At 36.9% G+C, this 27,349-nt stretch overlaps 1 protein-coding gene across 1 annotated transcript in view; it reads left to right on the top strand.

Annotated features, from left to right (window-relative positions):
- Positions 1-27,349, top strand: part of LOC122815880 (E3 ubiquitin-protein ligase MIB2-like) — a 782,860-nt gene that overhangs the window by 275,358 nt on the left and 480,153 nt on the right. Inside the window, exon 9 of the mRNA XM_044088707.1 lies at positions 2,224-2,480. Within this exon, the coding sequence (XP_043944642.1) occupies positions 2,224-2,480 (257 nt within the window). The remainder of the gene's footprint in view (positions 1-2,223; positions 2,481-27,349) is intronic.

Below are 27,349 nucleotides of genomic sequence, written 5' to 3'. Positions count from 1 at the left end.
TGTGAGCACTGAAAAAGGGAAGGTATGTATGTACTTACAGGAAGCACCATCACAGTGGTAACCAAAAGTGTAACCATGTAAATGAAAGACCTGTATCCTGATCTCTGGCATGCTGTAGTACAAACGCCCTCCATTGTTGTTTGTGTAAATAGTAACATACATATATATGAAGAACACCCCTTTGGTTATCCTTTCGGCATTTGCTTGAGTGGTGCAGCTGGGAACATAGCCAGAACAATGTTCCAAGTGGTCTGTGTTACAGCTCCAGCTGAAGTATTCAGTTCATCCTCAGCTGCTTGTATGCTTTTCATGTGATACATATGCCATGCTGTTGTTTTTAATGAGTATTTTTGAAGCCATTGACCTGTGTACTGGCAACGACTGGCATGATGAAGGAACTGGAAGATTTCCATTTGTAACACTGGCACATCCAGTAGAATAACTGGACTATCACACTGACTGGCCATACATTCTGACTGAATTTTACAGTGATTAGATTAAAGCAGATGGAAGAATTTTCATAATTGTTCCCCTTAACAATGAAGCAGAATAAGGTGAAGTAAGTGTTCAGAGTAGTGGATATGTGGCTGGCTGAGACACTCTTTACTCTTTTTTAATGGATATGTGGCTGGCTGAGAAACTCTTTACTCTTTGTTTAGTGGATATGTGGCTGGCTAAGACACTCTTTACTCTTTGTTTAGTGGATATGTGGCTGGCTGAGACACTCTTTACTCTTTGTTTAGTGGATATGTGGCTGGCTGAGACACTCTTCACTCTGTTTAGAGTAGTTGATACGCGGCTGGGTGAGACAGTCTTTACTCTTTGGATTAGTAGATATGTGGTTGGGTGAGACAGTCTTTACTTTTTATTTAAAGTAGTGGATATGTAGCTTGATGAGATGTCTACTCATTTAGAGCAACAGATGTGTGGCTGAGTGAAACAGTCTTTACTCTTTGTTTAGAGTAATTGATTCAGTGAGGCACATTTTGACTGATGTGGCTAGCTATGGTGAACTTGCAGTACTGGCTTTTGTCCTGTCAGATATAACTGAGCAAACGTTTTTAGAAGAGTCTGGTTTGTGGTAGATAATATTCAGTAATATTTTGGGAGTCTTCCATTATCCGGGGATGTGAGCATGTGTTTTTATATATCTGCCACTGCTTTCCCAAAGGGTATATCTGATTACCATTGTATTACCCTCATAAATGAAAATAAATACGCAAATAAATGAATCGGTAACTATAAAATGGAAATACCTAGACATCTGCCCTTATTAAAAGGATTAATAGTGTGCTGTTAGATATGGGGCTGCTTCCCAAATGAATATACTGAAACAAATGACTGTTTGTGTATTTATAACTTTGCTTTTCCATGTTACACTGTTTGTTCTAGAGGTAAATGCATGCACTGTTCATCTCTAATTTATGCATCCTGTTACCAAGCATGAAAAGCAACTTTTGAAGTGGGATAGTGTTGATTAAAGCAGGCACCCTGTATCGTCTGCATTCATTTCAGCAGTCACTACTGTTACAGTAGACTGTATCACTGTTGACATAATAAATGTTGGCTTCCTCCAAGGATAGGAATCAACCATGTTAAGGCACTGCCGATCCGACTTTTTTCAACAAGACGTGTCAAACGCATCATTGTTGCATTATATTGTGTAATGAGGCATGCGCTGTGTGAAGTGAAGCTGTACCTAGTAAGTCCTAGAAATGTGGCAGTTTGCAAAATAATCTGTACTTACATTCTCCTGTTCTGTTTCACAGGAGTGACAACTAAATAAATCATCAGTTAGCATCCTAAATTCCACTTTCAGCAGTATGGTAGCATTTCTTGTACTATACTATAGTACTAAGAACATGTTATGCCTTGTCAAAGCAACAAAGTAAAAGTGCACTGCTTTAGCAGGAGTGAAATAGACCAGATAGTGTTACCTTGTTTCAGACACTATCAGCCTGAGCTACTTTTTATGCAGCCTTTGCAACAGATAGGAAGAAAAGGGTTGAAACAAAACTATTTGCTAAGTGTCTCAAGGATATGCTTGATGCAAATACATTTATTCTGCCAGTGTTATCTTTTCTGCTTATGTTTTAGTATTTATGTACCACAGACTACATTACCTTTTCAAGTAATTGGTTACCCAGTATATGCTTATTTTCTTTTGTTTGTGAACATAAACACATGCCGTGGGTAATTAAATATTATCTTACCTGTTTGCAGATGTGTTGACAGGGTTACTTCTGAATCTGCTGCTTCCTGATGAGCTATTAGGTGGAGGGTTTGCTAGTCCTCAATGCCAGCCATGGTGTTCAAATATGACAAAGGCAGCACCAAAACCACAACAACAGCGACAACAGACTTCTGGCTCCATTTCAGCTTCTAGGTCTGAGCAAGATGATCCATTGCAGCTTTTGTCTGAAGCAGCAAAAGGAAATGTTGAAAGACTGAAAATCCTGATTCAGAAGTTTCCATCTAAGGTTAGTTTTTGCAAATTATATGAGTGGATAAGTCTGTTGTTTACGTTTATCTATGTTATGAAAGCATTTTATATTTGCATGATTTTACTAAGAGGTAGACTGATGACTTAGCCCTTTATCAGCATTGACATGCTAGAGACATGGAAATTTGAGTCTAGCTTTGACAACCCTGCAGACTGACAGTCGGAATGTCATATATCGACATTACTGACTGACTGAGCTTGCACCCCTTTTGGACCAATGTTAGAACTTCATCCTGAGTGTGGAGTGGTAGGGAGTTTCAGTTTTGGTGTGTTTTTTGGGTATGCCGGTATTTGGCATGCTGACTTTTGACCTAGGTTTGCAATTATTGCTTGACTTGACCTTCCGAGTGTCAAGCATCCAGTAGTAAACCAGTAAATGACAGCTTTCTCTCAGTCCAACAAGTGAGTACTGCACTACGAGTTGAATGCCCAACCATGGAAATCTATCCCAGGCATTCATTAAGATTCCTCAAGAGGGCAGTAAGGCCACAGTAGCAAGGCCATGTTACCATAGTGCAGTATTTTGCAGTTGAGAGACAAATTAGCCACAAGGAGGAAAATCCTCATTATGGGATAATTTGCATGTCTATGAATTGAGTTCTCTGCCAAGGAGTGCAGATCAGCACTTCCTGCACAAGGTAACTGTGTTGGCAGCTGCATCATGGAAGCAGAAGCATCCCCCCAGTCACTCCCTTGTACACAAACACACAGTACAACAGAAATACACATACTTACACCATATACATCATGCTGTCCCTATTGTCAGAACATTCTTGATGTCTCCTTTTTCTCCTATCTTGGTAATTCATGGATGATTACAGTTCAGTGATTAATGCTGGACTTTAGAGTTTTTCAGTAAATGCATGCTAGGGAACAAGCTTAGTAAGTTGGAAGGTATGGCATTTTACAAGCTATCAGAGTGACAGGTTAACATCTTAGCAGTACCTTCCATAACAGTTGTTTTAGAAGTCAGCGGGTAAGTGGAGAGTCAGCCAAGGAAGGTACATCTTGGAACAGCAGTACCACAGCTGTGGAAGAAGTAGGTGCATTGCAGTACTGTGAAAGAGGCAGTGGATGGTCCACAACTACAGACCATAGCACAGACAACACAGAATAACTAATGCATATTTTATCAAATCACTGGCTGTGCATCAGACATACCATTAACCAGCAGATTAGGCGGTGGGCAGGGTGCAGTCATTTGGACATGCCATGGGGTTGGGGTCGCAGAAGTAAATGAGTGTTACTGTGAGATGGGGTAGGGTTATGGAAGGTGAACATTTCAACCTTATACTCTGAGGTGTTGTTGGGAGCCAGGGATGTCCTCTTTTGGTAGTGGGGTCACGTTGGTGTGATTGGACCACTGGTATTGTCTACTGTGCAGGCATGTCATTTTAGGGCTTGATAAAGTCTGTAGCATGAAAGAGGTAGAACTACAAAAAACATGAGTGTCCACTGTGGAAAGGCATGCTGTGCACTGATCCTAATGTGTGTCATTGCCTGTTAAGTGGTTTTTGACCGAGAACTGGGATGTCAGCCTGTGTGCCCACAGGTTCATAGGTTCATAGATTAGTACTAAGCTAACTGCCCTTGCGAGCCATTTTAAGCCTAGCCAATTATCCCTTGTAAGACTCAAACCCTGCACCTTGTGTTTGTAGGGCAAACACCTTAACCATTAGGCCACCCTCCCAACCAGGTGATAAGGAAGAGGTGGAGCTAGTGAATGTGTGTGTGTGTGTGTGTGTGTGTGTGTGTGTGTGTGTGTGTGTGTGTGTGTGTGTGTGTGTACGTTTGCAGACTTATGAAGTGTCACATTTGTATTAAGCTGGAGGAATGCCACTGGCCATGATTTGGTCCACTACCATTGAATCATGGCAGGGATGGGCGGAGCCTGAATGGCTAACTGAAAGCAGCAGTATTTTAGAGCTCCATATAACTAATTAAATAAGAGAGGAAAAAAATGTTCTTTTTTTTTTCTTCAAAGTATAAAATCTTATAGATAAAGGACTCATTTACATAATTAGAAACTTTGGTGAAGTTTTACAAATAATTTCCTGTGAAAAAGCTTGGGGATGTATTCACTTGTTAAAATGAGCAACTCAAGGAATTCTCACCAGGATGCTGCCTTAAAGAAGGAACTACAACAGATGGCATCTACCCTGCAGGAGTTGTCTTTGAAGATGGATGATTTTAAAGAGAACCTAGAAAATCTTAAAACAAGCAGTCAAAAACAGGCTGACACCCTCAAGGAAATGCTACACCACCACCAGACAAGGATAACAGGAATAGAGGTTTCTCTAAATGACTTAGAAAGCAGACATAAGGAAGAGGAAACACAGAAAGAACTGCTTCTTAAACAAAACACTTGGTTGGTTAATAAAGTAGATTACTTGGAAAATAGGGAAAGGAGAAATGACATCAGGATTTCTGGATTACCTGGAAACGCAGAAGGTGATGATATTATTTCCTTTTTATCAAGCTGGATCCCTGACTTTTTAAATTTAAAAGAAGGACTTTCCTTTGGCTTTGAAAGGGCACACAGAGCTCTTGGGAAACCTGCCACTAACTCAAACTCTCCTTCTAGGTCAATAATTACCACATTTCTTTCATACTTGGACAAGGAACTGATTTTAAGATCTGCTTGGAGGAAGGCACCTCTAAAATATAAACTGAGCCTGATAAGATTTGATAACGACTATTCATCTAGAATAATGGAACAAAGGAAAAAAGTGTGGCCAATGATAGTTTATGAAACAAAAGAACATCAAGGCACAACTTGCACATCCAGCTAAGATAAGAATACTGTATGCCAACGAGATGAGGACTTTTATTGATTTAGAGGAAGCCTCTTCATTTATTAAAACTAATAATGTGATTACTTTACCAGAAGATATGGATTGGATATCACCTTATCTCAAGAGAACAAAAGAAACAAATGTCTGGACAGATGTCAAAAAGAAGAAGCAAAAGACTGATACAGTTACAGCCAATTCTCTCAAAGCATCTACTATATGAATTGTTTTAACATTACTTTAAAGGACCAATTTTACTGCTTGGAATTTTAAAACAAAGGTAACTAACTACTGGAATCTTTATCTATATGTTTTGAAAACAGATAACACATATGAGTTTTCACATTACCTCAGGTATGTAAAACAGGGTACTTTTCTTTCACAGAAGGAGGGTTATATAGCACTTAAAATATTTATACTGTAAATCAACATATATAGTATATGTGTATTTTCTCTTAATTTTCTCTTTTCTTTCTCTCTCTTTTCTCATTATTTATTTTAACTGCATCTTGTCTCCCTTTCTAAATTCTCTCCTATTTACTATACTAATATATATTTAATAACTCACTATCTATGCATAGATAAATAATAGTCTAAAATAATCTAGTTTTAAGGTAGACTAATTGGAATAGTGAACTTAATTAATTATTACAATATTTATTAGATTAAAGATAGTCATTGTTATACTTATTGGGATTGGGGACATGTTTGTGATTAACTCTGAAATGTTCCATTCATGTACATATGTCCTTTGAATTATTTCCTTTTACTATTAACAAATATATAAAACAAAAAAAAAAGGGAGGGAAAAATATACTGCTGGTTAAGAAAAGTGAAGCTTTCTTCATATTCTGTTTGCATTGCCATAGCAACAGTAAACAACTGCTGCAATTTATAAGGACATTGTGAATCTGTGAAGTGCATTTAGCTTCACAGATAACAAATAATAAGAAAAAGTAATGTTGTTTAGTTATTAAAATTAAAAACAACCCAAGCAAGGTAAAATAAATACATAATAGGACTATTTGTAAATATTTTATGATTTATCCTCATAGAATTACATATTCCTGGAAACACAACTGAAATGTTCTCAAACTACATGTGCACTTAAATGTAGCTGCTTGATTAAAAAGTATTACTCATTTTAACATGCAGATTCCACAATTTGTCTGCACTGTAAAAGTTACATTTTATATGTTACATGAAATTGACAGTCTCTAGAGCAATGAAAAGATACATATTACTTTTTGCAACATGTTATCTTTACAGTTATCTCACACTCAGTACAATCTCACTTGGCAACCAATAGCTATTCATTTAAAATATCAGTTTAAATATTAAATGTGCCCTTGAAATATTGTTGCCGATTTGACAAAACAAAACCTGAATTGAAAAAGGAATGATTTGAAGAAGTGAAGTATTGTACAGATTACAAAGACAGCTATCGACACTACAATATACGTAGAAATATATGCATGCAAGGAAAAATTTAAATGCTTTACACTTTTAACAAGATAAAAATTCAAGGAATACACCACGGACTGGATGAAATCACCACTGTTGTAAGGTTTAAAAGTTTAATGAAACAAACGGCACCAAAAACAGGACAGTAAGCGCTTTCACGTTCATCTAACGCTTCTTCAGACTTCAAACAAACATCATTGTGCCACATCTTATATACATATACTTAATTACTAATTTCACTAATTGATCATGAAACTTTAAAGTGCCAGTGTGCCTAATGCAAAAAACATTCATAGCTTCATTTTATAATCACAGTGACCATAGTATAAGTATAACAATGCATAAAAATGTTTAAAAATTCATGAACTAAATAAACATGTATGATTAAAAACTTTTATGTACCACTATTTAGTGTTTAAATGACTTAGCTGCCAAAAAGGGCTTTAGCGTTATTTTATCATTAAGCCCATACTTGTGTGCCTGTAGTCTAATGATCCATTTGTTTTCTATTTCTTCTGTGTGGTTCCTCACATTCCCTAATCTACTTGTTCTGGTAATTAATTCTAATGCTCTAAACTTAAAACTGTGTGTAGTACCATGCTCAATAATGTGGCGTGCTAACGCATTGGTGGTGTTTTCTCTGTTTACTGCATATATATGCTCTCTAACACGCTCACGCAATGTCCTATTCGTCTTTCCTACATAATATTTATCACAGACTGAGCATGTAGCTAAGTATATTAAATCCTTAGTTCTACAATCTGCATATTGTGTAAAAATATATTTGTAACCAGTGACTGGATGTGTGAAAACATTGCCACTCGCAATGTATTGACATTGTTTACAGGTACGACATGGAAATGTCCCTTTCCTCTGTGATACTAATGATCTTTCCTCAGTTTTTTCATAACATAGGAGCCTCTTAAGAGACTTCATGTTCCTGTATGCTATATTAGGTTTATCCTCCACTATATTTCTAATTTTCTCATCCATCACCAATAGCTTCCAATTATTCTCTATTATTCTTTTAACTTGACTGTTCCTATTAGTAAAGGGAATTATTAACCTATTCTTCATCTCCTTCATGCTGTTTTCTGATGGACCCTTCTCATACTTATCTCTGTGAAAGAACGGTTTACCTTTGCTAAGTCTCTGTTTATCACAGAGTAATCTGGTAGTTTGCACCTTTCCTCTATCATAACCTCTGGAGACAAAGTTATTTACTAGTTCATCATGTCGTTCCTTTAAAATAATTTAATTCGTAGTGAGTTTAGATACTCTGAGCATCTGATTGCTCACAATGTTGGAATAAATATGTCTCGGGTGCATACTGCTGTGATGCAAGAGACCATTCCTCCAGCATGGCTTTCTATAAATCTCTGTGTCTATCTTATCAAAGCCTTTTACTAATCTAACATCAAGAAATTCTATCTCTATAGATGAATATGTTTCCTCAAATATAAGAAAATCTGTGGTGCTGTTAAGATATTTCACAAAGTCACATAATTCTTGTTCAGGACCCGCCCAAACAAAAAAAACATCATCTGCAAATCTGGAGTAGCACTTAATGTGTTCAATGAATGCACTGTTGTTCAAAACGTAGGCACTCTCCCAATATGCCAACACCAAGTTGGCATAAGAGTTGGCGCATGGGGTGCCCATCGCTACCCCTTTCTTTTGTAGAAAATAGCTATCTCCATAAAGCAAAACATTATTATCTAACACCTTTTTATCTTGTTTCCTGTTTGCTGGTTTTCAAGGATACTTTACTCTACAGGATTATTATTACTTTCTCGCTTTACCCTTTTAGTTAAAATAGCTTATTGTTAACTTTTTGCTTTATCAGAAAATTTAAAGAGCTAAGAAATTATTTCTAATTTGTCTTTATAATGTTTACTAAAGTGATGTTAGTCACTGACTTGTTTAATGGATTGCGAGTCATGTACAAGACGGACTACTGAATGTTATTTCTGCTTACCTATGTATGCTGAATTTCTTTTATTAGTACTGATTTAAAACAAGGGAAATCTTTATTTTTGGTCAGGGGAGGAGAGGCTTAAGTGTATTCTAACTGCCCTGAGAACTCTCTGAGATGCTTTAAACACTATTTGATTAATACCTAAAGTAAGTCTTGATTACCATATGGGTACCTTCACATTCATTCTAGACCTGATGTGATTACCCATTCTGGAAGTAGGAGGTGCCCTATGCAGGGTGGGAATTGTCAGGGTGAACGTTCATTCTTAGACTGTGCTTTATAAATCTATAAATATGTAAAAGCACTGCACACTAGAATGTAGGGTGCCTCTACTCAGAGTCAGGATGCCACTGATAAGACATGTCTTTTCATAAGTGTAAGTTGCAGTTGGTGAGCTGAAGAGTGGGAAAGTAAAGGAAGACAGTGCACCTACAGTAAATTCATATTTCATTGGTAGTCACTCATAGTCTCCTACAGAGTCCTTTTAGTCAAATTATTTTAGTAATAATCTATTTGTTGTTGGCTTATTTAGTGTATGCTTCTCTGTTGCATTTAATTTATCTGAAATGACATATCTGACATGTTTGGGATCTCTTAAGGGTAACTAAATATTGGATATTTTCTAAGGCAACATAATAATAATTGTTTACACTCCTAACATTCCATCCTGATATATAAAATACTTTAGAATAATAATAGAATAATATAGAATTTCATATCTCTTTTAAGAAAATTCTCCATATAATTTAACATATGGAGCTCAGTTGATATTGTTGGTTAAAGGTATGAGTGATAATCCAATAGATCTATCTTTATCTATTGGATTAGGAATGACTTTCATTCCATGTTTAATGGGAAATTCATATTTACTTGTATTTGATACTTTAGAATTAATGTTTTATAGAAATACTTTTTTAAAGCTTGAGCAGAATTTTACCCTATTTGTATTTAAAGACGAAAGAACATTAAATTACACTCCCATGTTTACACACATAAAACTAACATTCAGTGTTGTCAGACAATATGGTATAACTACTATAATCAAAGTAAAAAAAAGAAGCAAAATGTTTCCTCCAACAACAACTTGAAATGGATTTAACATTCTTATCATTAAATACTAATGGCTTAAATAATGCAAATAAAAGATCATACTTACTAAAGTATTTAAATCTAAATAAGGCACAAGTAGTATTTCTCCAGGAAATGCATTTTAAGACTAATGATAGCTTTATTTGGAACCCTAAGGACTATACAGTCTTAGCTCAATCCTCCTATAGAACAAAGACAAAAGGAGTATCAATTCTCTAGAAGAAAAACACAATCACTCCAGTTATTTGTAAATATGAAGACAAAGAAGGTCTACTAGCTGTTGTTGTAATTAAATTTAATAACAGCATATGGATCTTAGCTAATCTATATTGGTTCCCAGGAATTGGAGCAGGAATGGTTAAAAAAAACCTAGATTTTATTTCCAACAATTATAAAGGAAATCTTATACTGGGAGGAGACTTTAATTGTACCTTAGAAGCTTATGAAACCACCAAAAAGTATTTTCGCATAGCAACTATTTCAAAATCCTTAAAAAGATGGATTGATTCATTTCATTTAATAGACACTTTTAAAGCAAAAGATGGTAAATCATTATTATTTTCCCATAAAGACCATAGATTTGGAACACAAACCAGAATAGAGAAATTATTCATAGTTCAAGATTTACAAACAAAAATCCTCAACTTCTCAATAGTTCCATGCCCCTTCTCAGTTCTTGACTCTCTGATAATGAAGCTCCAAATAGAGTTTATACTTTTAATCCTCTCAACTAGAATTCCATCATATATCATGAAAATTAAAGAATTCAGACCCTGGATGTTGTCAGAACTACAATTATTTCTTGAAATTAATAATACAACAGAAATCAGTAGAGTCATGGTTTGGGACTCATTTAAAGCATATTTATTTGGTAAGACCCTTAGCTGGTACAAAAGCAAAGTTAGAGAGGGGGAATCTGAATCATTATACTTGCAAACCAGACTCTTGACAGCAAAATCTAAAAAAAATCAGAATTGTCCAGAAGTCAAAAAAGAAATAGAGGAATTAAATAAAAAATACAACGAAATTCTAACGCACAAAACTTGTCTAGCCTTGGAAAAATTAAAAATAAACTCATTAGCCACCTCCCCCAGATATCTATATAACTTATCTACAATAATTAAAATACAATCTAAAGCAAATAACATTAGTAGTATATATCATGAAAAGAAAGGGAAAAAGTATCAGATATAGGAGACATCCTTGAAGCATTTCTGTTTCATTATATGGAACACTTCAAAAAGAAGATTTAGATACCAAACAAATAAACTTAGATACAAACCTTATCAGTATATAAAAAAATTCCAGAAAACTTAAAACTAGCCCTACAAAAACCTATATCCTACAAAGAAATTGTTGACAAGATAAATGAAAGTAAATCTAACAAGGCTGCAGGGATAGATGGTATAATTACAGAAATTTACAAACTCTTCCCTTCAACAGTAATCTCCCTTTTTCATAAAACTTTGCTACAAGTCCAGTCAGAAGCAAAAATACCACCCTCATGGAAATATTCTCTCATAACATAGATTCTAAAAGATAATAAACCATCAGACCTTTGCACCTCATACAGACCTATATCATTACTGAATAATGATTACAAAATATTCATGTCAATCCTAGCTAACAGAATGAAAATCCCACTTTCAAAGACAATTAATAATGATCAAACTGGAATTTTATATAACAGGCACACAAATGATAATATTAAAAGGATACTTTCTCTATCTTCTTTATTCACATAATCTATAAGAGTAACACTTGTAATCGGGTTAGACATAGAAAAAGCCTTCGATTCCCTCAACTGGGAATATCTATTTAAAACGTTAGCATTATTTGAATTTCCTCCTCCCTTCATCTTATTACTAAAAACATATATATTAATAACTTAGCCTACATTAAATTAGGTCCTTTCACCTCAGAGTCTATCCATATAATGAAAGGTACTAAACAAGGATGCCCCTTTCTCCTATTTTATTTGCTTTGGCTATAGAAATACTTGCAGGAATAATACGCAATAATCCAAGAATAAAAGGAATATAAGTCTATGACCAGTACATATCTAAAATAATGCTTTTTGCTTATGATATTTTATTAATCATATCAAACTCCAGAGAGTAATTAGGAGAGCTAGAAGAAGTAATAGAGAATTTTTATAAGATTTCAGGTCTACACTTTAATAGATCAAAATCAAAATTTCTATTTTTAAATAAGAAAAAAGAACTACAAGTTACAGATAAATCCATCATAGGAAAACAAGAACTTAAACTAAATTATTTAGGAATAGTGTTATGCAAAAATATAAACAAAACAATATTAATAAATTATAAAAACATTATTGAAACAATAGAAATATTTATAGAAAAGTGGAACAAAATTATATTAACTTTTGAAGACAGATTGCAGTTAATAAAAATGGTTGTGTTGCCAAAAATACTATATGTATCATTAGCAATACAGTTAATTCCTGAAAGATGCATTCTTAAAGAAATAAACTTGTGTATAATAAAATTTTTATGGTATCCCAAAAAGAATAGAGTAGCTCTAACTCATCACATTAGACCCTGAAAACCAGGAGGATTGACCTTCCCAGAAATAGAAACCTATATAAAAGCATCTGTGCTTAAAACTACAATAGACTGGATAAACCCAAATGATTTTGCCAACTGGAAAGAATTAACAATGGCTATATTAACAAATGAATTTAATCTGTTAAAAATGTTTTTAATAGTAGACAAATCAAACAAACCCTGGTACATACTATGCATAAGAATACAATATAATATAACAAAACCTTCTAAAACAACACTGATTAATCATTACATCAATCCCTTTAGGAAACTTATCAATGCAAACATAGATTTAAAACTTTGATTTGACCTTTTAAGCCCATTTACCATCACTAAGAACTTTCCTCACAAAATATATAGGGAAACAATAACCTCCTGGGAACAAAATGGATTCTTATGCTGGTTTCAGTGTATAAATAAATTAAATGTTTTAGATTTACATATGATAAAAACTGCTTACAATATTCCAACACAGGACTGGTTAACCTTACAAAGCATTCTAATGTACACTCAAGATGTATGCAGATTAATAATTCCTCATTTAAAGATATTCCAAATCTAATATGTTTTCTGTATGAATTTATATATAATAGTTGTGAAAAGAAAAATTCCATATCAAATCTATATATAAGAGTTAATAACATATAAAACAATTCCCAAACCATCATACTGGCAGTTCTTAACAAAAGGTCAGTCATTTCAGTTAACAGAAGAAATTAAAACTAACATCTTACTATCAGTTAATTACACCTCTAAAACACAGTACTGGAAAATATTTAACTGGAAATACTTACATAGAGCATTTTTAACACCAGATAGAATTAAAAAGATCAGTACTACTACTACAAATGGTTTTTGCTGGAGGTGTGAAAAGTCGAATAAAGCAGACTGGATTCATATTTTTTATGAATGTAATAAAATGAAATCATATTTGAATGGAACAATCATTTTTTACAAGCTTTATTTAATGAATCCTTTACCTTAACTAAAGCATTGATTATACTAAATGTAAATAAAGGTCCCTACCCGAATAAGACAAATATGTATTTGTTATGGACAATATTGTTATATCTAGGAAATGCGTAACCAGAGGGTAGAATTCAAATACACCCCCGACCTTGGAAGAATTCTACACTTTACTGAAGACAACTGCTTCAGTGGAAATAAAAATCAAAGAACTACGAATCTCTCCCAGGCCATTGGTAAATAATCCTTGGAAGAAAGTTATATCTTTGTTGGACACTCTGCAATAATCAGTATTGTATCTCTGATAACTGATCTGTTAATTCTATATTTAATAACATACAGTGTATATAATTGAAAGTCAGGCTATTGTAAATATTGTATATAGTTTAAAATTATATTTAAAAATATTATGTAAATGTTATTATAATTGAAAATAAAAAAATTCATGGAGGAAAAAAAGAGTCATGGCAGGATGTGTGCCCACAATGAGGCTGTTTCTCCAGTGGTCTCAGAAGTCTGGCTGAGGACTCTTTGTGCCTGACTACTCCAAATCCAAAATCTATCATAGAAATGGAAGGAATGGTCTCTGGGAACAGATTGCAGGCTGGTCACAATGTGTCTCATGGAGGGACTGATGGAGGCAGTATATGCCACTCTGCTCACAGTCCCTATACTTCATGTCACTGCAAAACTTGTTGCATGTCATCACTGAGTCCATGGACCGCATTAACCATCTCCACCATGGTATGGATAGCAGCCAGTTCTGCCTGGGACGTTAAACTGCACATCGACTAGTTAATGCCAAATGTCACATCCATTTCATGACTGGACCTGGAGTCATGGTGGTGCCGCAACCCCCTACACACACATTTATCACTTATGGTGGTTATGTCCACCCCAAATGTTGTGTTCTCTGGGGACACAAATATGGTTTGCAAGGGGCTATCAAGTAGATGTTATCCATTATGCCTTGGTGATATTGTGTGCCCAGCCTGTTCCTGTACAACAGCCTGTATTAAGATGGATATAGGTGACCCCCCTCCCTTATAATATTGCAGACCGTGGCACTGTATCATTGTACTGCGTTGTTTGTATGTTCCCATCATAGTCAGCCACTGGTGCCCTGTTGACATCAGTCCTATAATGTCCCTGTTATTCTGTTTTGCTGGATATTCTAGTAGTAGAAACAATATAAGTAGGAGCACACACAACACCATTGTCTTCTCACAAATGTACCTTTGTATTCTTCTAGGTATAAATAGTACTACAGATTAAAATACAGGTATAGCAGTGTTGACATACATGCCTTATCATGCAAGTTGTTGCAGCTACAAGCCAAACTTATCTAGAAAGACAGATACGTAGATGGACCTTGGTCAGTCCTTCCCATTAGATGCATTGAAGTATGCTGTATTGCACTGTACTGGACAATGATAAGTTGTTGCATCCCCATCTGATACATGGTTCCTTGTTACCAGTCCAGCTCCCACATTTAAGCCACCCCTGGGTATGAGGGACCCTTCCTCTTGGCACGTGAGTGATACCAAAAATTCTTCAGCTTCAGTAAGACACTTTGGTCTACCACCTGCAGTGGACCTGCCTGTGGCAGTGTTCTGTGCCTTGTCTTTTGCATGGAGCATCATATAAGTGATCCTTTATCAAAACATTTGTGTGGATCAATTATGACCAGTTCAAAGCATTCACATCTTGCCTCCCTGCAAAATGTGCTTCTGATACTGTTTGCTGGTGGCAGTTTTGCCCAGGAGGTGCATAGCAGATGTGAAGAGGTCCTGTAGTTGCACTACTTTCTCCTTGGTAGTGAACATTTACACACTGTGCCTCCCTCAGGTGGCCACACCAGTAGATGTACACCTGTGGGCAAACATGTCCATTAGTATGTGCGTACATTATGCTGTGGGATTATCATACCTCTGGCCACTGCTGCATAGCCTACCTCATAGTTTCTATACTGTTCCCATGGCCATAAGCTCCCATACCTGTACGTGCATTAATGTATTGACAACTGTTAGTGCTATCCACAGGCTATCTCCCCAGTGATTTCCAGAGCTGTGATGGGGGGGGGGGTAGGACAAAGGGGACAGCTGATACTGCATTTGCTGTCAATGGCTGAAACAGTGAAGCACTTGCTGTGTAGTAGCAGGTCTTGTTGTAACTTGTTAGAGTTTCATAGTAGTTTTCTTTCTTTCTTTTTTTTTAATGTTCAGCTATCTGAAGAGCTTTTTTGACCTTTTCTTTCTTTTTTTTTAATTGTTTGAGGGGATGCCAGTTTGTGGAACTGAACAGTTCTCCAGATGACTTTGGCTATGTAGTGAATTATTACAAAATGTTAAAATGCCTTAGCATGTGTCCCTGGAACACCAGTCCAGGTGTACCATTTCCTTCTATCTTTCCACTATAAACAGTGCCTCACTCCAAAAAAAAAAAAAAAAAACAAAACAAAAAAAAAAAAAAGCAGACTAACAGACAGTGCCAGGCCAGTATTTTATGTTCCCAATGGCATTTACATCACACTGTCTGCCAAAGTGTGCCTGACATCCACCATTGGATCTTTTTGTACCTGGAGATGTACTTTGAGATGGGACTCCTTCCTAAACTCTGTAAAGCTGCATGCCTGTGAAATCTGCATTGAAATTCCTCTGTGTGGTTGTGTGTGCAGGGTGAACTGGTCATTTAAAACTCACTAACAAGGGCCAGTTGTTGAGGTGGTTGTACTGATAAGGCTACTTAGTAACACAGTTTCTGAATCAGTGCCATAGCACAATGCAATATCTATACATATTGGTGGTGTAAACCCATGGCATCATGGAGCAGCACTATAGAGATGGCATCGCACAGTGATGCAGGACAACTTTGCATGATACATGTTCTAAATGGTCATTCATGTGCATAAGGGCTACCATTTTTCCTCCTTGAGATGACTTAAGTGGCTATGGCTATCTCAGGCACTGTATAATGTATAGTGCACCAGCAAGCTTAGGGTTTTCTTGGTCTCTATGCTCAGGCACATCCATGAGTACCTGCTTGGTCAGTATGATGGGCTCATGTGGTAGGTGAATGCATGGCCCAAGCCCGCCAGGATGGTGAGGTTTACATTGACATTACCCATTTTGGTGTGCAGAGGCATTCCACCCTGACCTGTTTCTATTGTGGGAGACAGAGGTTAGGCAGAAACAGCCACAGGTGTATTGCAAGCATTTTACTTTTAAGTTTTTTTTCCAGTACTTAATTTGTTGAGGTAAGTTGCCAGTTTTATGCATCTGCTTAGGAGAGCATTTTTGTAGTGGTGGAGGAGAGGGAACTTAATATGATTAAATATGATGGGAGCCAGAGACAACTCTCCTGGCAGTGGGATGTGCATGCTGTCTGTGGCAGTCCAATGGATAATTGCAACTGTATTGCTGCAATGTGTGTGTAACAATTTCTCCATTGTGTGATCGTACAGTAAGATCAAGTTGTATCAGATTAGGAGGGACTGTCATGCTTACCTCAGTCTGCACCCAGTGAAGCATCTGGTACTGGGTTGTTAGTGGACACCAGGGCTGCCTTTTAGGTGATGGAAGGTTGTTACCTTGTAGACGTGATCTGGAAGGGGTGACTGTGGATTACTATGGTCACTTCTGAGATGGGGGAGGGCAAAGGCTCCTCTTCTGAGAGCATCCCATAGGAATCTACACTGGTTTCCTGGTATCTAAAACAAAGGATGAATGGAACTGCAGTGCAGCCACAAGTGTACACCTGCCTGAGAAATGTGGCATACCTTGTAGGGTGGCTTGTGAAGTTGCATAGCTGGCAAACCCTGACCATCGTATCACAGGTGGAGCAACCAGCTCCTAACATCAGCCACTCAGGCATGCAATACCTGAGTTTGTGTCCCCTTAACCTGTCTGGTATCTAACCCTGCCAGGACCCTTCTCCAACCCCATTCAGTTAGGATCCCCTCCCTTGTTTGTCATTCCCCCTTTTTCATTGTTTAACCCTCCTGATCTCCAGTTGTGCACCCTTTATATGTCTGTGTCCATTCACTGACTTTTCCACATTTTTTATATTTACTGCTCCTATCTGAGTTTGCATTTTATGTTTGCATATTTGTCCTACTATTTGCCCTTCTCTCTATATCCCTTTCACAACCTTCCTTTATTACCTTCCTTAACTACTTTTTTCCCATGTTTGAAAAAAGGAACAGGGTTGGCTCTTTGTTTCACAGCTTCAAAATAGTCTATGTGATGACTGCTATAGTGCCTTCTTGCCCTGGGTAAGTGCTGGATACAGATTTGTGGTGCTACACTGCTTGCATTCATTCAGCTGCTTTAACCTGCCTTCATTGTGATATCACTAACATTGGCTCCTTTCCAGCAGCCTAGTGCAACGTTTCCCATCAGCATTATATTTCTGTGTATTATCCTGCCCTTTTCTCCATCTGCTGGTGCTGTTCAATGTCTAATGCATCTCTTTACCTCTGCAGCTTATTGCACAGCTGTAAATCCTAGCCTAGAAGTTTATCAAGCAAATCTCAATAAAAATGAAATTAAAAAAGAAAGCATTACTGAAATTAGATAACAAGGGCAGTGCTTTCTGTTTACTATACTCCACCTTCCTCAAGCGAGCAGCTACACACATAGCAGACCCACCTACACATAGTTCCAGTCCTTCACTTACCTCAACAATTTCCCTAATGCCATAAGCATGCCATCATAATCACATTGCCTAAAAATCCCCAAACCAAAAAAAAAGGACTTCAGACTAATATTTGACCTCTGTCTAGTGTAGGTAAAGAGATGTTAACTGTTGTTTTTATGATATTAATTTATATAGATATAATTTTTACATTTTTCTAAATATCGCAACAACCAGGTAACACAGACAGAACTCATTAGCCTGAAATGAAAGCTCTCAGTTAGATGAATAAAATGCTGACAGTATGTGTGTATCTTGACTGTTTGCTGAGATATAAGTTGTTTACAAAATATTACAAATGTAATAGTTACTGGGTTTACTGTGACTTATAAAATGTGGCTTAAGACCTAGAGCCTAAAGAATATTACTGCTATAAAATAGTTTGTGCTGAAGGGATTGCCATATAGGTGCCGGAAGCTATAGAAGACTTGGGGGAGGGGTGAGAGGGGCACTTAGTGAACTAAAAAGGGCAATTTATTTATAACTATTTACTGACACAACATAGGTTCACTTGGAGGACATTTTAAGCTTAGACCATTCCCTTTTGGTGCTTGAATTAACATTTTCTGATTGGTCATAGCTATCCCCATGGCTGATAATTGTATATTAGCCCTAGTAAGAATAACTGTGATCATACCATAGATAATTTGAGGGGACCCTTATAAGGGATGCAGCATTTAGGAACTGCCTCTATCTATTAGTGGGATGAGGTGCAATCCTGGAGTAGATTTTCTATTACCCAGCCTTAGATCCAAGTTGTATTTGAATATGGACGGATGAGCTCTGTTTTATATTTATGGATAATCTACTCTGGTACAGTGGTAGCTTCTGTGATATATATCCATCTCTCCACAACATTCAGTTTAGATACCTGGACTGAGTATTTCTGATGCCATTTGACTTGCTGATGTTCAGTAGGTCCATCTGTATTAGGTCGGAGATGCCTTGTTTACCAAACATGTCACCTCTGAGCACTCTGTAGGATACTGAGTATAGTGATAAATCTTTGAGGTGGTCCATGAAAGACCTCTTGTTTAGGACTTGTATCCTTTTAGTAAGGCATCTCTGAAGGTATTCCAATTGTTGCATGGGGCTGGACAGATACATGCCAAAGTGGGCATTATACAAAATGATTGACATAATGAGAGCTTTGTAAAGGGGGGCAACAACATCTCTAGATCTAGTCACAATCAATTTGTTTATAAGCTGTGCAATACAGAAAGGCTTTCTTATGACTCTGGGCACATGCTGGTCAAAAGTTAGGTCACTGTACACACAAGTTCCCAAATGCCAAACAATTGGGTCAGTTCTCAGAGGGCATTGTCATGATTTTGACACCAGTTAATATTTGGGACAAACCTTTCTACATGATGGTTAAGTCATTTGGGGATTCAATAACTGCTCCTAGCTTGCAGTCATCTCAAACTTAGCCGGCCAAAGCCCTTTGGTATTTCCTTTTACTTTTGAGATGTATATGTCAAACAGAAAGTGTCAGCACTGAACCCTAGGAGACTCCATTGGTGATTGGTCTCGTCCCCTATTTTGATCTTCTGCATCCTGTGAGTAAGTTGGCAATCCAACTAGTGATGCAAGTGTTTGCTCCTACATTATTCATCTTTTGTACTACACCTGAGTAGGGGATTGTGTCAAAAGGCTTGGCCAGGTCAAGGTAATGCGGTGTGAACTGTTTTACCTTCATCCATTGCTTTGATAACAAGAGTAAAGCTTAACATTTGCCCATGATATTGAGCCTTTCACACTTTCCTCTGGGCAATTTTCAGACACACTTTAGGGCCATGCATACATGCATGCATTATTTGATTCACCTTCCTGATTGTATTAAATTGTATTCCCTGTATAGTACAGCACCAGTTGTTAGAATGTGTTTTACATTTGTAGTTTTGAACAGTCTTCTAGTAAGCGATGAAACAAAATGTATGAACCAATGATGACAAAAAAAATTCAACCATAAAAGGCCACCCATACTTCTGTCATTACAATCCACCAATATCAGTAACTATGCAAAATCTCTGCAGAAGTCAGTCATCTAAATAATTCCACATTAAAGGGATCTGTAACTAATGAAGAGGTTGCTGCTAGGAAACAACTTTATATTTAATTGTTTCATCCACAAATAAAGTGGCTTTTGCCCCTGAAGAATAATTTGCCTATGTTACATTAAAAAAAATTATACGCTAGTAATATTTGCATCAAATACTACATGTTGTGCTACAAACAATGCAAACAGACTTGGAATAAGCAGCACTAAACTCCTCTTCCCTTGAACCCCTCAGCTCCTTGCTACATTTTTTACTTATTTAATAGGAAAGTCCAGCTTGGAACAAAGCTAATTTTCAGCAGAGGCTCAGGGAGAAATGCTCCAGACACATGTCTTTGTAACATGGGAGGAAACTGAAACACCCAGAGGAAACCAACACAAACACAGGGAGGACATACAGACTCCACACAGAAGGCTCCCCAGCCCAGAATCAAACCAGAGAAGTTCTTGCTATGAGGCGACAACACTACCACTGCACCACCCACTTGACACAACTAAGTCTCTTAATTTCACAGCAGAAGAAATCTGGAAAAAGCCAAAATTTATTTGGGGGGGGGGGGCAGCGGCAGCACGTGCTGGAAAGTTTGCGTGACTGGACTAATGCATAGCATTTTTTCACTTTTTAAAAAACTTTTTGGTTACTCTCTGGGGGTTGGATGGTGTTGCGTTGAGGGCGGATTCCCCAGGGCCAGACTTTGTGCACCACAAGTCTAGGTCTCATCTAGGACCCTTTGCTTCACAAAGCATGCCTAAAACACCATCAAAATGCTTGGCCAACTCAGACTCTGTTAGATCTCCGATCTGCTAACTCCCACATTTATGTAATTTATTTATTTTACATTTGTTTACCGGGAAAGTCCAACTGGACACAGGTTGTTTTTCAGTGGAGGCCCAAGGAGAAAAGCTCTGCATTTACAACAGAACAATTGTACAAATTTTCAAAACATTACACCAGAGAAGTAAGGCATAGATACAGAGTAATACATGCAGTGAGATCTAAGGTTAATATACATTTCTAATAGTAGATACTAATATGTCTGTCTACCATAAAACTTTATGTATGTGCACAACTATGGAGAGATAACACAGGTAAATAATACTATATTATCAGTGAGAGGTAATAGTAAAGAGATAATAGACCAGTGAATAATTGAGATAAGTTGCAGGATATTTTGGGGGCAGAGACTGAGTTAGACTAATTATTGGGAAGGAAAGGAGTGGTGGAGAAAAATTAGCAGAATAAGGAAGAGACAACAGAGGAGTTAGATAGCGAGGGGGGAGTTGCAGGAAGGAACTCATAAGTTATCCAGGGTTGGTGCATAAGTGAAGCTTTGCATTCAATAAATGGGATTTGAGTCTTTTTTTAAACTGCAGACTGTTTGTAGCTGTCCATATATCTGTCTACAATGAGTTTCAGATTTTGGTTATGCGTGTAGAATAGAGGGAATCTCCAACAGCATTGTTAGATTTGGTAACTTTTAAGAAGGATTTATTATTTGTGCATAAAGACTGGTTACTAGTGTAGGGGAGTAGAAGGTTTTCCAGAGCAGTGTTTTTTAGGTTGATTTAGAAGTGTATGGACCAAAATAAGTTGGTTGAAAGTAAGTAGTTCTAGCCACATCCCACAAAGTTGTAGCCAAAAATGTATAAATAGCCTAGTTGGACTACTGACTTCCTGCAGTAGCATTCTACTGTAGTACAAACACACAAAAACTGCAAACAGCAGTCAGCAAGATTTGCAGATTTGTACTTGAGGCAGATCAACAAAACTCAACATTGCTACCTACTAGAATACTGTAAATAGCTACCAGTCAATGAAAGGACGACCTTTCTGTTTTCTTATCTAATCTGTAAAATTCTCATCCTAGGTCATTGCTCTCCACTAAACTGTATACTACAAATCAAGCAGCAAAGTTTTAAGACCAAAGCAATAACTGTGTTCTCACTGTAACTTTTGCAAGACCCAGGTTCAGAACCTCAGCTAGGAAGGAACAGTTAGCTTCTGCAGTGTGCACTGTTCTTTGTTGTTACAGTACCAAGCTCATGGTTTGTCCTTCACTGGATAATTTTGTCTTCTGAAAGTAGACAAGAAAACACTCTTAAAGAAAAAGGGTAGCCTCACTGGCTGTAAACAAAACACCTATAAAATTAATTCTGGGTCTAGCGTCAATTAATGTGAGTACACAAATATGGCAAATTTAATAAAAGGGTTTCCTCAAATGATTAAAGTCTTTGCTGTACTCCAGCCACAAATGTATATATTGCAAATAAGATCACATAAGTGTGTTGCCTTTCTAATATCTTTATCTACCTTATATTTGGATGCCTTTATCCTGTTATGTGCATGTTTTTTTTTTTCAGTCAACAAACATGTAGTACAATTTACTATGTATATACTGTAAATTCACTCCCAAGGTTTTGGAAGTTGTGAATGTGTTCATGCTTGTCTTTGATTTGTAACTTGTTGTATATCACCTAAAATGGATTTAATGTTTATTATCCTGTTGCTTGTTTTTACTGTCTTGACACAGATGTTGCCATATTGGTCTGGGGTGTGACTAAAAAGGGTTTGATGACTACCCATTTATTAAATACAATAAATAAATAAATAGACATGTTTCAAGGGTAGCATAATGTCTCTGGCCATGATTTAAAAAAAAACACACACCCCACCATACATAAATATTATTGCTAACCAAATGTTTAATTTCTTAGTAAGTAAATATTTTGATCAACCTTTTATATAATGTTTTGACACATTACTAAAGGGAGTGGATGTTTTATTTAAAAAAAAAGTTTTTTCTTACTTTAGAAACGTATGTTGCTGTTTTATAGCAAATATTAGATTTAGATGTAATGATGCACAGTGATTCAAACATCAATAGTTAGACAATCTTTCTCCTGCCAGCAAATCAACAAAAGTAACACAAGTCATAAACATACAGATTGTTTTTCACTGTACAGTTCTTGGTGCATTTTAGATTAGGTGTCAAGGCTTATATTTGCCCACAGCGTAAACTGTTTACCCTGTGGCTAGATAGTTATGTACTACATAATACTAAGGGATATGACAGGGTCTCTAGTTGTAACCAACTTGTTATGTGTTTGAGGCATAGATGTCAAGAAATTCACCTGCAGAGCAAAATTCACCTCCAGAACAGCACTCTTTATGTGAAGCTTTGACATCCATGTAGTAAGTTGTGATCAAAGAAGCACAATTATTATCCTTTGTTGTCCAGGAAACTTTTGGCGGATGTGATGCACTACTAGTTAAACAAAAGGTGTTGTAGTGTGAAGTGTTTTATAGCTTAGAAAGACTTAGAGTGCCGCATAGACAGTAGCCAGAATATAAGTATCTTACTTGTATGGCTTTAAAAGCTGCAAATCTTCATTCTGCCACATTTTCTTTTTACAACAGAGTGCTTTACAGCTTTTAAAGCTGTTTTGGCTTCTCAGTGCTGTTCTGTGGCTGCTGGTAGTGGCCACTGTTATGCTCTAGCACAATTGAGAGGTGCTTAATAAAACTTTGTTGAGCAACTTTCTGAGAAAAGGGCTTAACAAAGACATTTTTTTCCTGAATGTGGAGCATAATCATGGCACTTCATATGTTACTTTTCATTTTACTTTATTGCTTTGTTATGACCTCACAAAGAGCTGGATTTAGAAAAGGCCATCCTCAATGGCAAGCCCTAATGTATGCTGCTGCTGCTGGTGGAAGCCCCTTCTGTTTCATGGACAGGCCCACTGCAATGCTCCTGCACAGTTTGTACAATCACTACAGTAGGCTGCGTCCTCAGCCAAGATATATGCTAATCAGGCATTCCAGGGGAGCAGCTTATGCTAATTAGACATGTGGCTTAGTGCCAGAAATCCCTATGGTAAAACATTTACACAGCCAAGCTACATAAGTTAGTTCTGTAAGCCAAGTTAATTAACTCAGCCAAAAGATAACATTCACCCATTAGTTGGTTTGTTGAGGTCATGTTATAAGTAAGTGCTGGAGAGTTTAGTAGACATATAGTACTAACGGTGAGTACATATGTATATGTGTGCAGCTGCATGTGTGAGTGAATGCCGAGGGATGAGTGGTTTCAGGTGAGTGTGAATGTGTGTGTGTGTGTGTGTGTGTGTGTGTGTGTGTGTGTGTGTGTGTAGCTTGTGTTGCCAGCAGTGATTACTGCAGGAAAGTGATGAGTAGTGCTAGCAGTAACATCACTGGATTCAGAGCTATGTAAATTAGATGATGAGTTCTTCCCAAATTGCAGCTAACCTGTCTCTGAATCACATTTTTCGTGATTGTGGAGCATACCCTTTTGGACACAGGTCTTAGCACCTACAGTAAGATTCTTTATGAATTCCAGGGAACGTATTTCTTCTGCAGTATTTGTTGAGGTTATTGCATGCCACTTGCATTTTTTTGTTTTGTTTATGTGTAGCTATGGATATGGGTCTAGGGCATTGGAGAAAGCTTCCAGTGCCCTGACATACAGTAGGTCAATGCCATTTGGTCATCTCAGACAGGGGGTTGACAGGTGTGCACAATTGACAATCCCAGAGCAGGGGGATATTTTCTTTCCTCAGGGATTGTGCGATCTTGGAGTAAGTATACATAATTATCTGGGTGAAATGGGGGCTGCAGGGGCTTGCCCCCTGCAAAAACATTTGCTGTTGACTTAGTCCACTCTGGGGTAATCCCCATGGCATGCACAGACTGTGTTAATATTGGTGAGTTCGACATTTGGATGTCAGTCTGCAGAGTGTCAAGACACTGTACATTCAATACTGTGTCCTACACCCATATCTGTGTATCTGTCTACATGTGTGTGTGTATATATATATATATATATATATATATATATATATATATATATATATATATATATGTGTGTATGTGTGTGTGTGTGTATATATATATATATATATATATATATATGTATATATATATATATATATATATATATATATATATAAAAATAAACAAATTTGTCAACAAATGTCAAATAAAATAAAATATTATATGATTTTTTTTTGTACTGTGGAACAGATGTGCGAGTTCATATTTATATGATATGTTTTTTTTTAGACTTATTGGGATGTAGTTAGGTGTGACTTAGGGTTTGGATAGTTTGCATTCTGTGAAAAGGTTCAATTGATATTTTCCATTTGCATTTAGTATCAGCTTTGCTGGCTTTTTTAATGTAATAACAAACTGGCAAACCAAACTTAAAAACGGAAAAAACGGGCGGTTGCGAGTATGCAGTCAAAATAAATTTATTAAAGCGCTTTTTGTCAGCTCTTAGCTGACTTCATCAGAACAAGATCCATTATAACAAGACTGATATATATACACATAGTAGTTAATTGATTAACACTAGTTAAAGGGGCAGTAAAATACATTACTTAATTCAGTTTTGAGGTATATTCCCATCAAATTAATCATGAACAATTCGAAGAAATAATTTGATGGGAATATACCTCAAAACTGAATTAAGTCATGTATTTTACTGCCCCTCTAACTAGTGTTAATCAATTAACTACTATGTGTATATATATCAGTCTTGTAATAATGGATCTTGTTCTGATGAAGTCAGCTGTTAAGAGCAGACGAAAAGCTCTTTAATAAATTTATTTTGACTGCATACTCGCAACTGCCCGTTTTTTCCGTTTTTTAATGTAATGCTGGTAATGCTATTTTTGTTGTAATGTTATAAAAGTCAGGGTTACAGTTAATAAGTGGTTGGGGTATTAAATGGTTGGGGTATATAATGTTGTATTTGGTGTTGTTGGGAAGTTTATGTTATGTGGAACATTGCATTATGCAAAATGACAGTGCAACAAGGACTGGGAATATGCCTTTTCTCCACTCTTATGCAGTCTTGGAGTTGATGTATATGAAGTAGTGGAGGTTGGGAGGATTGCGGTCTGCCTCATAAAGGCTGCAGAGTGATGTGTTCACCTGCAAAAATAAAACAATTTTTTTGGTTTTGATTGTCAGGTAGGGCATTTTGTTTAAATTAAGTACTTAGAAGTCATTGTGCTATGCATTTGATGTAAGAGGGGTTTATACTTGTTTGGTTCATTTATCTGATATGGTCTTTGCTTTGTGTAGTCAACCAATGATGATATACTGTTTCTCTATATATATAAATGTACACACACGCACACACACACACACACACACGTATATGTGTGAGTGTGTGTATATGTATGTGTATATATATATATATATATATATATATATATATATATATATCTTCTTTCGGCTGTTCCCGTTAGGGGTCACCACAGTGGATCACCTGTTTACATTTCTTCCTGTCCTCTGCATATTGCTCTGTCACACCAACCACCTGCATGTCCTCTCTCACCACATCCATAAACCTTATCTTAGGCCTTCCTCTTTTCCTGTTACCTGGTAGCTTCATCCTTAGCATCTTTTTCCCAATATACTCAGCATCCTCCTCAGCACATGTCCAAACCAATGTAATCTTGCCTCTCTGGCTTTGTCTTCAAACCTTCCAACCTGGGCTGACCCTCTAATGTACTTATTCCTAATTCTGTCCACCCTCGTCACACCCAGTGCAAATCTTAACATCTTTAACTCTGCCACATCCAGCTCAAACTCCTGCCTTTTTGTCAATGCCACTGTCTCCAACTCATATAACATAGCTGGTCTCACTACCCTCTTGTAGACCTTCCCTTTCACTCTTACAGGTACTCGTCTGTCACAAATCACTCCTGACACTCTTCTCCACCCACTCCATCCTGCCTGTACTCTCTTCTTCACCTCTCTTTCACACTCACCGTTACTCTGAACTATTGACCCCAAGTATTTAAACTCATCCACCTTTACCACCTCTACTCCTTGCATCCTCACCATTCCTCTATTCTCCCTCTCATTTACACACATATATTTCTGTCTTAGTCCTGCTGACCTTCATTCCTCTTCTCTCTAGAGCATATCTCCATCTCTCCAGGGTGTCCTCCACCTGTTCCCTACTCTCACTACAGATCACTATGTCATCTGCAAACATCATAGTCCATGAGGACTTCTGTCTGATCTCGTCTGTCAAACTGTTCATCACCATTGCAAATAAGAAAGGGCTCAGAGCTGATCCCTTGATGTAACCCCACCTCCACCTTAAACGCATCCATCACTCTCACCGCTGTCACACTACCCTCGTACATATCTTGTACCACTCTTACATACTTCTCTGACACTCCTGATGTCCTCAT

This window comes from Protopterus annectens, chromosome 11.part0, assembly GCF_019279795.1.
Source record: "Protopterus annectens isolate FY-2018-M chromosome 11.part0, PAN1.0, whole genome shotgun sequence".
Lineage (NCBI taxonomy): Eukaryota > Metazoa > Chordata > Ceratodontiformes > Protopteridae > Protopterus > Protopterus annectens.
The sequence above is the reverse complement of the archived record's forward strand: the minus strand, read 5'-3'. Positions and strand labels throughout refer to the sequence as shown.